Source organism: Triplophysa rosa, linkage group LG7 (assembly GCF_024868665.1).
Source record: "Triplophysa rosa linkage group LG7, Trosa_1v2, whole genome shotgun sequence".
Taxonomy (NCBI): domain Eukaryota; kingdom Metazoa; phylum Chordata; class Actinopteri; order Cypriniformes; family Nemacheilidae; genus Triplophysa; species Triplophysa rosa.
The window spans coordinates 1,549,425-1,564,096 of NC_079896.1; the positions used below are offsets into that span (position 1 = coordinate 1,549,425).

General features: G+C 41.3%; 1 protein-coding gene across 1 annotated transcript; it reads right to left on the reverse strand.

Annotated features, from left to right (window-relative positions):
- Positions 1-1,960: 1,960 nt before the first annotated feature.
- On the reverse strand, positions 1,961-14,326 carry znfx1 (zinc finger, NFX1-type containing 1). Its single transcript, XM_057337128.1, has 15 exons — positions 14,179-14,326; positions 11,298-11,373; positions 9,826-11,210; positions 9,421-9,707; positions 8,938-9,176; positions 8,611-8,733; positions 7,973-8,121; positions 7,590-7,733; positions 7,269-7,371; positions 6,886-7,121; positions 6,357-6,496; positions 5,902-6,202; positions 5,583-5,693; positions 5,399-5,494; positions 1,961-5,070 (listed from the first exon to the last, which is right to left on the reverse strand). The coding sequence occupies exons 2-15, from the start codon at positions 11,356-11,358 to the stop codon at positions 2,620-2,622; spliced, it is 5,826 nt and encodes a 1,941-aa protein (XP_057193111.1). The 5' UTR covers positions 11,359-11,373; positions 14,179-14,326; the 3' UTR covers positions 1,961-2,619.
- Positions 14,327-14,672: the final 346 nt, after the last annotated feature.

Below are 14,672 nucleotides of genomic sequence, written 5' to 3' on the forward strand. Positions count from 1 at the left end.
TTTGTCACTTGATCCGAGGTGTTCACCATTAGATCTGTTTGTTTTCTAACTCTGGTAACTCTCTAAATCTGCTCTAGTTTAGATTTTATTTTATTGGTAACACTTAACATTAAAGTTCCCTTTATAAAGCATTTGTAAATGTGTTCATTAATGATTAATAAGTCATTTACAAATGCATTATAAAGCAGTTATAACTGCTTAAATTAAAAGGGGGATTCTAACGAAATACCTGCTAAATATTGAGCCATTTTTAACTCACATGTTATAAATGCTTAATAAGTGTATTTTATGCCCTACATTTAAGAACATCTCTTTTTAGCTACCAAAAATTAATAAATAAAAGTCATTTTTGATTAGTATTTCATGTGTCATGATGTTTGTTGAGTTCACAGACATACATAAATGTCACAGTTATCGCTGTATTGTACTTCAATGACTACAATTACATGTGCACTATACACCGGTACTGACAATAACCAAATATGGGGGTCGATAGGCTACACATATGATAATATTTGAAAAAAAAATTCTGCACCCTTTTAAAATGTTGCCATAAGTGCTACAATGGTTACAAAGTCTCTCTCTCTGTGCCTCCAAATTATGAGTGTGATTGATTGAAAAAAAAAAGAGAAAAAGCTGAATTGAATATAAATCTGATTAGCATTATTTATTTCATAAAAACAATTTCAATACATTTTGTGATGATATCGTTACTCGACACAATTCTTTAGTGAAAATCTGATATTGTGACACCCCTACGAAGGCAATGGGGGCCGATGTTTACTTACCGACATTCTTCAAAATATCTTATTTTGTGTTCTGCAGAAGAAAGTCATACAGAATTTAGTAAATCATCAGACGGTTTTCATTTTTGGGTGAACTATCCCTTTAAGAAGGTTTGTAAATGTTCATTTCTTTAGAACTTTCTTCAACGTGCAACATGCATTTCCATGTGAAGAACATGTTGAGAGAAGTGTTGTGTCAAACCTCCTTCACTCATTTCTTTATCCCATACATTGCCATAAAACTGCTGGACATAAATATCATAAAAATAAAATTCGACTTTCCTTTTTCTAGCTCCCATCCTGACACAACAGTTTTTTGTGGTTGTTGTCTCCGCTCTATATTTTCAGTCCAGTAAGTGCTGAGTCTGCACTCGAGTTACGTTATGACAAGGCGACATTCATCACATAATGAACTAATGTAAGCTGCAGGAAAACGCTCTAAACAGAAGCCATCTCAGCATCTCACAGACTGCTGAAGAGAAGCTACGCTCTGGATTCTGCTCTGGTCATGTTTTATTAATAACTAGCAATCTGTGCGGAGGATAAACCTGCAGAACGTGCCCTTCCACGCCACCTCATGACAGAACGTTTACATGGACCAATGTGTCTCTTCTTAAGGTGCAAAACTACAGACGGTGTTATGGGAAGCCCAGACGTACAGTATAGTGAGAGCTTCAGAGTTTATCTCCAGCACAGAGCGGGTTGTTAAACAGTACACTCCTGCCCCCTAATGGAAGAGGGGCAATAATACAAATTGAAAAGGTTAAAGTAGGTGTATATCTCAAAACAGTAAGCGGTAAGGTACAAAAGTTTAGCAGTATTGTAAATATGCTGATGGTTAAGGCCTGCTTACAACCCTTTAAGCCATCGATGTATTCACAATACAACGTGACCATAAGTGTCTTAAAGGGATAGTTCACCAAAAAATAAAAATTCTGTCATTTTCTCATGTTGTTGAAATATGACCCTTTCTTCGCAAAAAGCGAAAAACGTCTCAGTGGTTTTGTGTTAACACAATGGAATTCAATGGAGTTCAATGTTGTTGGCTTATCGACATTCTTCAAAATATCTTTTGTGTTCTGCATAAGAAAGAAAGTCGCACAGGCGTGGAATGACATGAGTGAATGATAAAAGAATTGTCTTTTTTGCGTGACCTATCTCTTTAACACTTTTAGAAATTGTGATAATAAATTTAAGAACACAAATATATAGTATACTTTATTTATTAGTACAGTAAGTTAATAGTTAGTCTCCAAGTGCTTACAGTTATATAGACTGTAACATGTGAATAGGTGTTCAACATCATATCAGTTGCTATATTGTGTATTTCAGCATGCTTTAATGGAATAAGCATTAAAATAGATCTGTTTAACCGAGTTCATTTAATAGAAGCCAATATGTTCCTCTAACACCAAAAACATGTGCTTTATATTATCACAATGACAAAATTCATGAATTTCTCATCAAAGCCCAGCGCTAACCTCCAGTAAATCAAATGCTCTTGGCATTTTTCTAACATTTCATTTACAGCATGCTCAGCAGAAAAGTGAAAGTGCTCCCCATACTTGATTACACATGTGCTCTGAATTATCACAATCACAACTTTAAAAACCGCAGCCTTAAAAATAATGATTGGACAGTGCTACTGCTAAGTGCTAACCATGAGTAAAAACAAGCACTGTTGATGAAAATACCTGTCATTTTTCTAACATTTCATTTACAGCATGTCCAGGACAAAAGGCGAAACTGTCCCCATACCGGATTAAAACAACATTTCATGATTTGTGGTTAAAACAATAAAAGCACAATGAGATCACACCTGCAGAGAAAACAATCACATTAAATTTTGTAAGTCAAAATTTGCCATGTTGGCAGTGTCTGACCAGGCCGCATAGTCAGCTCCATCCATCTCAGACGCAAGAGCATTTCCTTGAGCCAAAGCGTGATTAGCTCCTCCAATAGTGACCTTACATTCTGGACACGTGCTTTGTACCATAGCGCCTCCACAGTCACCAATGGCATACACGTGACCGTTGGGACATTTGTACCAGTGGCCTTTATTCAAACCGATGGCTTTGACAATCATCACTCTCTCATCATCCGTGATGCCTAGACCACTGCGTGGTAGTCTGGGGTCGATCTCTACAAACATCCTCTTCACTGTAAGTTCTAGACCCTCAGAGAAGGGCAGCGTGTCCTCCAGGATCTCTCGTAACTGTCTGATCTCTGTGTTGAGCCCGACTCCCAGAACCTTGAACCGAGTCATCTGACAACGGACATTGAGCTCAGCCAGATGGGAGAGTCTCCTAAACTCACGTTCAAGATCTGACACCTGCTGGTTTGAAAACCTCTGGTTTGGATGCAGAAGAAATTTCAAGCCCTCGCCAATTCTCTTTGAGAACATGTCGCTGTTGTCTGGCGATGAACACTCTTTCTGCATCTTTATCAGCTTTCCAAACTTCTCAAGGAAGGTCATCAAGTTCTCAAGTTCCCACAGGCGCTGGAGTGAAAGGTCAGTCATGTCGAGCCATTTGCTAACCAAGGCATACTCTACAGGAAGGTACTGTATCAGATGAGTCTTTTCAACCAGTTGCAAGCTGAGGTCATCCTGTTGTTTCCTGATAACCGCTGGGATACCGTTTATCTTCTCCTTGACCATCTCAATGGCTGCCAGGCTGCGGTTGATGTGAGTGCCATACCTCAGGTTTCTACGGATGGGAGTTCGACACCTAGGACAATTCTTGAGTTTGATGGCCCTTTGATCCAGGTTAGCCTCTTGGTCTTCGTCAAGATTCATGTAACGGTCCATTCCTGTAGACTCAAACAGATGATTGCAGTCTTCTAGTTGAATGAAACATGAATCCGGTTCGTCCTCAGTGCCAAAGAAAATTTCCGTAACTTCATCTGCATGGCACACACGACACTTGTCAGGACAAAGGTCTCCACACAGACCTATGCATCCATGTCCACAGGGCAAGGTTTTGTTACAGGGAACAGAGCAAGGGGGTCGGTCACATGGTTCGTGACACAGCTTGGTACAGCGGTGGTGTGGGCACTGCCATGCACAGGGTTCTTTGCATGGGGTACAAGGGAAACCGCAAACCTTCTTGCAGATGCTGTGGACACAGCGGTTCTCGCAGGGAAAGGAACAGGGTGGACAATCTCTTACGCAGGGCTCCCGACACTCGTGAGAACAAACGATGATACGTTGGCATTTATGAGCGCACCCTTTGTGTAAGCGACCTTGATAACATTCATGGCAAGTCCCTGGGCAGGGATGCCCACATTTCAGGATATTGCCACATTTAGTTCTGCACTGTGGCTCCATCTTGAGATCTCTGGAAATGAAGCATGGCTCTTTCTGGGTGTGGCCACATTTCAGCTCCATGGGAACTTTCACCATGCACCGAGTTGTGCAAGATTCCCCGCACTTTGCTTTGCAGGGGTGACCGCATGTCAGGGTCTTTTGGCAGGGCTCTTGACACACATACGTCGCAGGGTCTTTGTGGCAGGGCACTTTCTGCATGTGCAGACAAGATGGTATCATCTTTTCTATGGGTACCTGACATTTGCCACAGTCCTGGTAACAGCGGCGTGGACATGGGTGTCCGAGTTCACACAGAACCTTTGTGCAGTTCTTGTTGCACTGGTACTTCTTATGCTCAGCGTCGTAAGGGTGGCACATGCGTGTGCACACATGGCCGCAGTCCAGACGATACTGGCAGGGCTGATCGCAGCCACCCTCAGGGGCACTTTTGAAGTCTTCATCACAGGCAACTTGGGTTTGTTTATCTGGATGGTTAAGACAACTCAGTGTTAAAGCACGACCCACCTGACCGCTCTCTCTCAGTGTGTGAAGGATGTTGCTCCACAGCGGAACCGACGCCAGCATGTCCATGTTCCCAATACAATAGAGAGCCATCTTGGCACGAGAGAGTGCCACACAAACGCGGTTTGGAATGTTCAGGAAACCGACCCTCTTTTCAAGGTTGCTGCGAACGAGGGACAATATGACAATGTCATTCTCTTCCCCTTGATATTTGTCGACTACGTGGACCTTGACACCAGAAAACTGAAGAGCGGTCATGTGCCTTCTCAGGCAGTAGAGCTGCCCGGTGTACGTGGTAAGAATGGTGATCTGGGAGGGCTTGTATTCTTGACACAGCAAATAGCGGCAAAGGGCGACCACAAAGCGAGCCTCGTGAGGGTTCTGGTGGCTCCGGCCATCTTTGATCTCCTCTTCAAGTTGACGATGATCCACAAAGAAGAGGTTCGTCAGGATCCCCTGCAGACCACATGTTGTCAGTTTCTAGTAGCAACAAATGACTTCACACATGCAGGTCATTTCAATGTTCAGTTTGTGCAAATACTAGGGGTGTAACGGTACATGTATTTGTACTGAACCATACAAATGATGTCACTTAACAATATTTTGGCAGAATTGTTTTATTTATTGGACAAGTTCTGTGTATTATTAAATTTTTCTTTATGTTATTTTTTATTTAAACCAAGCATGCATTTTATTAAGAACCGAGGTAAGTACCGAACTACCATAAGTACCGAAATTTTATGTACCGATTAGACCCCTAGTTAATATATTTTAAGTTCCTTACCTTAATGTTTTCATACTCCAGGACAGAGGGGTGATTTTCCAGTTCGGCGTAGATGTGAGGTGTCAAGAGTCGAGCAATGCACGGCCTCATGCGATGCTACGAAAACACACCCAGTGGATAGAAAATAAGCAACTTTTTTGTGATAAAGTTCAACGGATGATGTGATTAGGGTACATAAACTGACCTGGTAGTTGAGACGCTCGAATGGGAAACCCACTCTGATCAGTCTCTCAAACATAGACACCTCTAAATTGAAGTTCCTGGCAAGATCGTACACTGTTGCGCTAGGCCTTAGCTATGCAGAAATAAATGCAAAAAGACATCTGGTGAGACATTCGTGCGCCATACTGCAAGTTTAATTGAATAATTTAAATAAATGTGTTGATAAATATACTTAAAACTGAAGTGAGTGATTGTTGATGTGCAGAACTGTCAAAGCATTTAGCATGTCACCAAAAAACTGGTGGCCCTGATTGTCTACAGATCTCCATTCCAACGATTACCTGTTGGTGATCTCCGATCAGTATGAGGTGCTGACAGGCTTGACTGAGCGTGGTGATGGTATGAGCCTCCATCACCTCCGCAGCCTCCTCCACCACCACCAGTCTTGGTTTCAGGTCCTGCAGAGCTTGTCTGTATTTAGCCGCTCCTGTGGTCGTCATGCCAATGACCCGAGCCTCCTGAAGAACGCAAAGGTCCTCACGAAGGCGAATTTCATTGAGGCGCTCGGCTGCCTCCTGATACGTCTGCTCGGCTTGGAGAGCCTTGGTACGGAGATCGATGCGATAGCGCAAAACCCAGAGACTAAAGGAGAAGAGACGAGAGTTGGAATCTGATATACTGTAGATGGCTTTTATTTGACACCTGTCAGATTCATTATAACCACAATAACCATAACTAGACAATACATACAATTTAAATACAATTTTTAAATGGTGCGTGTTTATGAGTCTATTACCGATACAATCTCCATCGGTCTTTCAGACAGAAGTTCCACACATTGGTTTCACGCTTCTCCTCTTCCTCACTCATAACTGAAGACTTCATCAGTTCGTGTTTGACCGTTTGCTTCATTTTCTTCTTCTGGTGTTTTTGAAACTAAACATACACACATTAACAGGATCACAACACACATCTTTAACCAAAAAAGGTTATGAATTGCAGCATTAAAAGGCTAGTTCACCCGAAAATGAAAATTCTGTCATCATTAACTCTCATCCCCCATTTACTGCCATAAGAGTCAATGGGGGATGAGATCTGTTTGGTGTCTGACATTCTTCCAAATATCTTCCTTTGTGTTTAGCAGAACAAAGAAATTTATACAGGTTTGGAACAATCTGAGGGCTAGTAAACGATGACAGAATTTTCATTTTTAAACTTAAACTTTCCCTTTAACTCACATAACTTAGATGACCTTACCAGGTTAAAATACTAGAACACATGCAGCAACCAATAAACCACAAGTGTATATTATTAAAAATCGATACCTGGAAGCCCTCATCATCAGCTGCAGTCTCACTGTTCTCTGTATCATTGACGCTCATGGACAACATGAGCTCAGCCATAGCGTCAACCTCGGTATCGTTTTTCCTCTGATTCTTACGTCCATCTCCTTCCTGGTGCTCAGCATCCACCAGGATTCTCTCAGCCTGGATCAGATCGGCCTGTTCATCAATGTCTAAAAGTTCCTCCTCCTCTTGCATTTCATCTGAATCTGCTGCCTCTGAGAGAGAGAATACTGTCAACCTATTGAGATTTCACATAATTTATAACTCAACGTAAACTTAATCATATCCAGTTTAGACATACACAAACTACACAGTCCGTGTAAACAGAGCGATTGGTTTTGTTGTTGTCATTATGGTCTTACCCGCCCCACCATTTCGCTGTGGTATCTGTTGGAACGTCGAGAATCCGAGGCCCAGCCATTCTGTTATGAATGAAGACTTCTTCCTCTCAAACCCATCCCACGTCTACAGCACAAGCACAGAAAGACTTTTACAAGGACTGTACATTATCATTTAAATCCTTTAAATAATCAACAGTCCAAAAGAAACGCTCTCCAAATGTGGGTTTTAGGATCTGCAATGACCCGTTTAAAAAACTTCACAATGATAGTCTTGTCTTTGTTAACATCAGAGAATACAGTACGACAAAAATATACAAGAACATTTCTGGACAGTAGACTGACCGGCTGTAGAGACAGAGTTTCCCAATGATGAGGTGAGATGTACTTTAACAGAAAATCTTCTTTCAGGACCCCACTCAAGATACATTTCAGCTGGGCGGACTGTCGCTTTAAGAGCCCCTCTGCATCCTTCATCTGAGTATAGATCTGAGGACAAAACAAGTTAGTAAAATTATTATATACTACAAACAGAACGAAATATAACTATTCATTTTTCACTACAACTACTACATCAAAAAAGGAAATTACGTAGATTAAATATTCGTTTTTCAAAACTACTAACAACATAAATAGAAAAACAAGTAATACAATTTTTTTTTAAGTAAAGACAATATAGAAAACTATAAAAAATTTAAGTGGAGTCATGTGATCTACAGAGGGCTGACCTCGTGGTGGGCTCTCCTAAGGTGGGACGGCAAATTTTTGCGGAAGTTTGCGGCTCTGGTGAGTTCCCTCAGAGCGAAACGCTTCAGAACCTCACTGTTACTCCGACCCCCAACTCTTACAATGCCCTCTTTTAAAAAGCCATGAATGCCTGGGACAAAAATAATCAACATGTCAGTTCATAGATAGCAAATCGAAAAATATGGGCGTTAGTGGCAGAGTGTATATTGTGATTTTGTCAAGCGATTTGATCGCCGGGCAACACAAAACTAAGCAAGACAGGCTCATTGAGCACATAAATCAGGATCGGTGTCTGAATTTACGAGATAAACCATATACAGTATTTATGCTCATCTAAAAGCATATGGTGAAGTAAATGTGAATTCTTTCAAACATTCTCTGATTACACATCACAAAGATTATCTTATAATAATGATTTATTTAGATTAAGGTCGGGTTTACAGGAAATGTACAGTATAGTACATCAAGTAACCTGCAATCTTATGTTCTCAAACAGAGAGGGCGAAAGAGAGGCAAAAGCTGTGGATTTCATCGGGCAATCCTCATTCTGTTTTAATATGGTCAACAAATTAAAAAAGCAAGTGAAATATAGCAATAAGCACCAATGTTGGTGCTGTACCTTCCAGAAACTGGTCCAGAGCGTGATTGGTATAGCAGACCACCAGCATCGGCCGACCGCATGACCAGGCCTGATGGTTGTCTAATAACGCCTGAGCAATCTTCAGTCCAACATATGTCTTCCCTTTAAAGTAGAAAACAAACAGAATATCTTTCATTACACTTTTACTGACACCATGATTAACTAAAGAGATTAAACTATAGATTAAATCTTTTTGCGATCTACAGTAGATAGGATCCATTTAACGGGGTGACTTGACTGTATTATGGGTAACTGTATTATGTTGTTCTTTACACAAATGCTTACGCAACAGACTCTCTGTCTTACCTGTGCCTGGTGGTCCCTGAATAATGGTTAGTTCATGGGTTAGGGCTAGATTTAGTGCTCGAAGCTGACTTTCATCAAGACCCATTTTCTCCTCATCAGGCCAGGCCTCTGGGATAAGGGGGTTGAAGGGGGCAATCTTGTCCTGTCCTTCTGCCATGATGCTGGACAGATCGTACTTCCTTCCCTCCATCCGAAGGTAAGCTGGTGGATAAACCTCTGTACTGCATTCCACTATGTACCTGAGATGACAAATATAGTTATATAACTACTTTCTTCTATCACTTTAAAACTGCTGGTCCTAAAATGGTGCTAAAATATACAGTACAGTCATCAGTGGAGCCCAGTAAGCATCATACATTAGTCCAACTTTAAACAAACCTTAATTTTAAACCCTTGACTTGTACCTTATCTGGCACATTTGTGCTAAGGACATCAAAGACACCTTGAATCACATCACTCATTGAGAGATGTATTGAGGTGTACCTTTGAAAGGGAAGCTCATTCTCATCTTGCTCCTGGAGACCTTCGAGGACGTATCGGTAGGCCTCAAAATAAGCGGTGGTCTCCACCATCAGAAAGGAGTGTGAGGGCTCAACTCTGGCCAGACTGGGTCTGCTGTCGGCGGAAAAACAGAGATCCACCTTTCCCTCCTTCAGTAGTTTGGGATCCCGATTGTTCACAGCAGCAAAAAGGAACGTTTCAAAGTTGTCCATGGAGAGACAGACAAGAGATCCATAAAGCAGCCGTTTCGAATTTTCCCACCGGACAAACTGTAAGGGAAGATAAGAATTACTGTACAACAAAACAAGGAACAATAATGGGAATCAAAGACTTTTGAAGTCAACAATTTCAAAAAGACTCCACAGAACCATAGTAATGCAGTCTTACCTGTAGAGGTCGTGGGTCAAACTGCACTGTGTAGGCGATGCCTGTTGACGTGCAGAGTGGCACAACCATTCGTGTGTCTTTGTAGATTCTGATGTCATCAAAACGTCTGTTCTTCAGTGGTACGGCACCAATGTTTTCATTGCGCTGGCTTCTCAGAAGCTCCCGAATTCCCTCCCGCAGCGGCCTCACAAAATCTTCACGCAGAAGACGGAAATGTGTGTCAAGATAGATGCGAGCGCTAGGGAAGCTCTGAGTTATTATGTTGGGCCTCAGGAAAGGATTGTGGTCTAGGTGAAACTCTTCAAGGGTTGGATAGATGCTCATGGTCTTATAGTCTTCCTCTCCGGGTGGAGCGTCCTCATTATCTCCTAGAAAGGAGTACTTATCCGACCGTAAGGTTCCCTCTCTTGACTTCTCCTGAAGGTGGTCCACCAAACCTTGGACCCTCTCCAAGCCTTCGTCAATGCTGTTGGGAATATCTACACCAGAGGCACGTAATTGATTGACGGCTGGTTTCAGAAGAGCCACCAACATGGAGACAGATTGGACAGAGCTATATGGGAACATGTTGAGAACATCGGCGAGGAGACTGATGATGTTGTTCAAATGCTGGGGATACTCCTGCCTGCGAGCTGGAAAGTTTTCTGACATTATTCCGGTCACATAGTACGGAAGGATGTTACGGAAAAACGCAGAACTCTTGACCACGTTGGCTAAATGCAGCACGATCTTCCGGTCATTTCTAGCCTGAAAAGCTTTGCAGAGAACCTGACAGACTAGCTGAATCAAATTGTTGCCCATTGATCTGTCGTCGAGCAGATTCTTGAGTCCCAAACTAGATGAAAGAGAGATGGCCACCTCAGAAGGTTCTTTATCCAACAGTCCTTCAAATGTTTTGAACCCTATTCTGCGTACCTCAGGGGCGCCATCTCTTCCTCTCTCATGCCCACCTCTACCTCTCTGAGGTTCAGATGTACTTCCACTGGCTTGTTGGTTACTTCTGTCTAGAGCGTTCCGAGGGTCTTGGAAAAGAAATGGGAACAAACTTTGTTGGTTCCCTGTGGTCGCAGTCCGCGTGTTCCTGGTTGTTGCCCCTTGATGATGGCCCGACATGTGTTCTCGTCTGTCTCCTCTGCCTCGTCCACCTCTACTTCTACTTCGCCCTCCCTGCTCACCTCCCATGCCACTGTTCGCTGTTCCACTGTCTTCTCCACCCCTTTGTGATCTACTCCCATCCCGTCGCCCACCTCCTCTGCCTCTTCCTCCACAACCGTCCCCTCTCCCTCCAACATCCCCCCGCCCACCTCCTCTCCCTCCACCGTCCCCCCGCCCACCTCCTCGATTAGATGACCCATTCTCTTGTCTTCGACCAGTCCGAGAAGCATCTGTTAAACAAAATAGACTTGTGTGAGATGAGTACTGACAGTATCAAAGGAAATGGAAAGAGCAGCAGAAGGAAACAGAACAAGCACCTCTTCGTTGCTGGACCCCTCCTCTTCCTGTCTGTTGTCCTCCTCTGCTTGAATTAAACATTTTTTAAACAGATATCTGTAGGGGAGAAATAATTTTGTGTTAAACATCACTGCACATATGTATTGTTTTAAGATGCCATGACTCCAAATACTATTTGAACAAGTAAGGCACACTACATATCTATAAATGTCGCTCAAACTGATTTTGACAAGTCAAAGACGTTCCTAGGTCAACATAGTTTTTGAACTATTTCTGGAGGGAACTTTAGGAGGGAAATGATAGACAAATAAGGATGATGTAGATGCACCTAACCCTAAAGTTCACATTAACTGATACGAATTTATCTCTGATATCTGACTGGTTGACATGCTGTCCCAGGGTCAACAACATCTTGCAGCTGGTAAAATCAGGAAGGCGGATGATAAATATAAAAAGCGGATGTAAAAGCAAAAGTTATGCAAACAAACACTGCTAGAGCTTTTCTTGGAATTAGATGTGCTCCAAACATTTAAAAGTAATTTTTTATTTTAGTTTTTCTAACATTTTAAGTTTGTGCATTTTAAGTCTCTCAGAAACTATGCCCTTTTTAGACACAACGCATGTATTTTTCTCTTCTTTAAGAAAACGCGTAGACTGGTTTTTCTTTTTCGTCTAGAGACTATTGCCACGGGTTTGGGAAAATATAAACAGATGGCTCAATATTTTGATAATAAATGCATTCTCTAAGCGTATATTTTTCAAGTTCTGACTAAAAATGTCATATAAATAACGCTGGAATTGCCCATAGTCTTAAACATTATTACATTTTAAAAATACAACTGTTGTTGTTCATTGAAATAGTTTCTATTATTAAAAAATCAATAAAAAAAATTCTGAGAAGATTTTTAAATTTTAAAGTACCCATATAAGCCTCTGTTAACTTTCATTGTAGGCCTATAAACACAAAACCACTGAGACGTCTCCCAAATATTTTCTTTTATGTTCAACAGAAGAAAGAGTCACATACAAAGTTTAAACCAAATGAAGGGTGTCGAACCAAACGAATCAGGTCTGTTTAAGTGAACTGTCTTTTTAAGGAGGTTGCCTAACACCAAAACCTGGTGTGGCACAATGAGTCAAGACCCAAGAGAATGACTACTCCTCAGGGACGGATTAACGCACGGGCCGGGCACTACACCAGCAGGGGACCCTGGCAAACCTAATGTGTGTATATTTTCCATTTATTTTATTTTATCAATAAAAAAGCGCTGAATACTGTGTAATACAGGGATTATTTTGCAGTAGCGAATAAATCAAATAAATAATCCTAATGCATTGCCGCGCTGTCGAGAGGGACATCTACAGGCGAGTAAAAAAACGGTGTAATATAAGCGTGCATAAGTCACGTGTAGAAGACAGTAGACAAAATAACAAAATGAGTTTAAAACCACAGAAATGTGTCAAAGACACCTCAGTTCGCTGTCTTTAATGGCCATTTAATGCAGTTTTGTGAGACAGCTGGATTTGGATTACGTTGTGGAGCAGTTTTCTCTGAGGAAATCACGAAAGATTCCTCTCAGCTAAATTAAAACCAAGTTTTTTTATTTAGATAACGTTAAATGCTTTTTTCAAGGTGATTGATATTGCTTAATTTGTAATGCATGTACTGTTAAATGCTCGTCTTCTTAATGCAGAAATGTAAATTATGCAATGCATAGGCTAGATTTATTCCCACGTAATATAAATTGGAGCGGTCAGAAGCTTTTTAGGTGTCGAGTACTGCGAAATATAAATAAACCAATTCGTGTTGTTTTTTTGCATTTTACACAGAAGACGTTTTTCTATTCTGCTGAACTACTTTTATATAGATTTTCTATGTAGGCACGCTTTAAACGGACGTGTGTCTCGCGCCGTTTGCAGCGTCTCTCATAAGCGCCATCCACGGTTTTATACGCTGTGTCAAGTTTAAACAGATTCAATTTCTTACATTGTCAGTTCCACAGCAGCTGACCAATCAGAAGACCCCGAAGGCGGGACAAGTGTCGTAAGCATTTGTTTACAATAGCAACTTGGCATATGGCAATTTCTGTTATCAAAGGAGTGCCACGAGACCCACGCGGTTTGCGCTGCGCTTTTTCAAACCATTCCTGAGCGCTGTGTCGTGCGTTTTTACACGCAAAGATGCGTTCTGTGCGAACCACTCCTAATTCCTGTGTATTTGGGCATAGGTGCAACACTGTTCTCGTAAAGTATGTGATGCCAGGGGGCTTTGAAACGTCCGTGCCCAGGGCACATCAAAGTCATAATCCGTCCCTGCTACTACTGTAGTCAAAAACAAGTGGGAAGGTAATAAAACCAAGTATATTCAAAGCAAATGTATGCCCTCGTACATACAGTATATACTGTACATATACAAATATACATACAAGTTTTAAATGTACTACACAGGGAGGCCTACCAGCACCACACAACCACAGTGTCCTTTATAATGTATGAGGTTAGTCAAATGGATCTGAAGCATTATCAGATCTGAGCTACCAGTTTAATTCTCCATAAACGATGCAGACATTACACAGAATTAAAAAGCCCATGTTACAGATGTTTATATAACCTATTCATATATAGTCACATCTATATCAATAACACTCTTTAGGTTTATCGCGGTTCTCTCAATGTACGATTATATAGACCTAATTTACATGAAAACAATCACACATCGGAGCCAGTTTAGCGTTATTTCTTTACGTGTACATTTAAGATAACACTGAATTACAGCGTACATTAAATTACAGTGTAGGCTGATACCGGAAATGACTCGACAGGTCAGAAATAAACTTTTATTGCGGAAAAACAGCTAATTGACAGTGGTTTATTTAAATCCAGTATTTATTTAATACTCACGGGGTTATCTCGCGTGTTGAATGAGCGAGTCACTGATCGCTGCAGGTGTTTAAATGCCTCCGTTGGTTTCGTTTCTCGCGTGATGGATCAGATGGTTTCATTCTGTCAGAACCGAAAGCGACCGAGAGGAAAAAACAACCGGGAACGGCAGGTGGGAGGAGTTAACGCAACAAACTGCAAGTGGGAGGAGCTTAGGTCGCAAGTAGACTGGATTTTCACGCGGTGATGGCAGGAGGTAGAGACAGTAATATGAACACTATTAAAAAATACATTTTCATCGTAGTTTAAAGTTTTCTTTCATCACAAACGCATCAAATGAATATACAAGAAAACGAAACGAAAAGTTTTTTTGTGAGCAAAGCACGTTTTAGTCCACCGGAAGTTACGACCAGCATGGCATAATAAAGGTTTCAAAAAATAAACACTCAGCAACGCAATGTCTTTTTACATTGATATAAAAAATAATCATTATGCCTATTCTTGTATTTTGATTT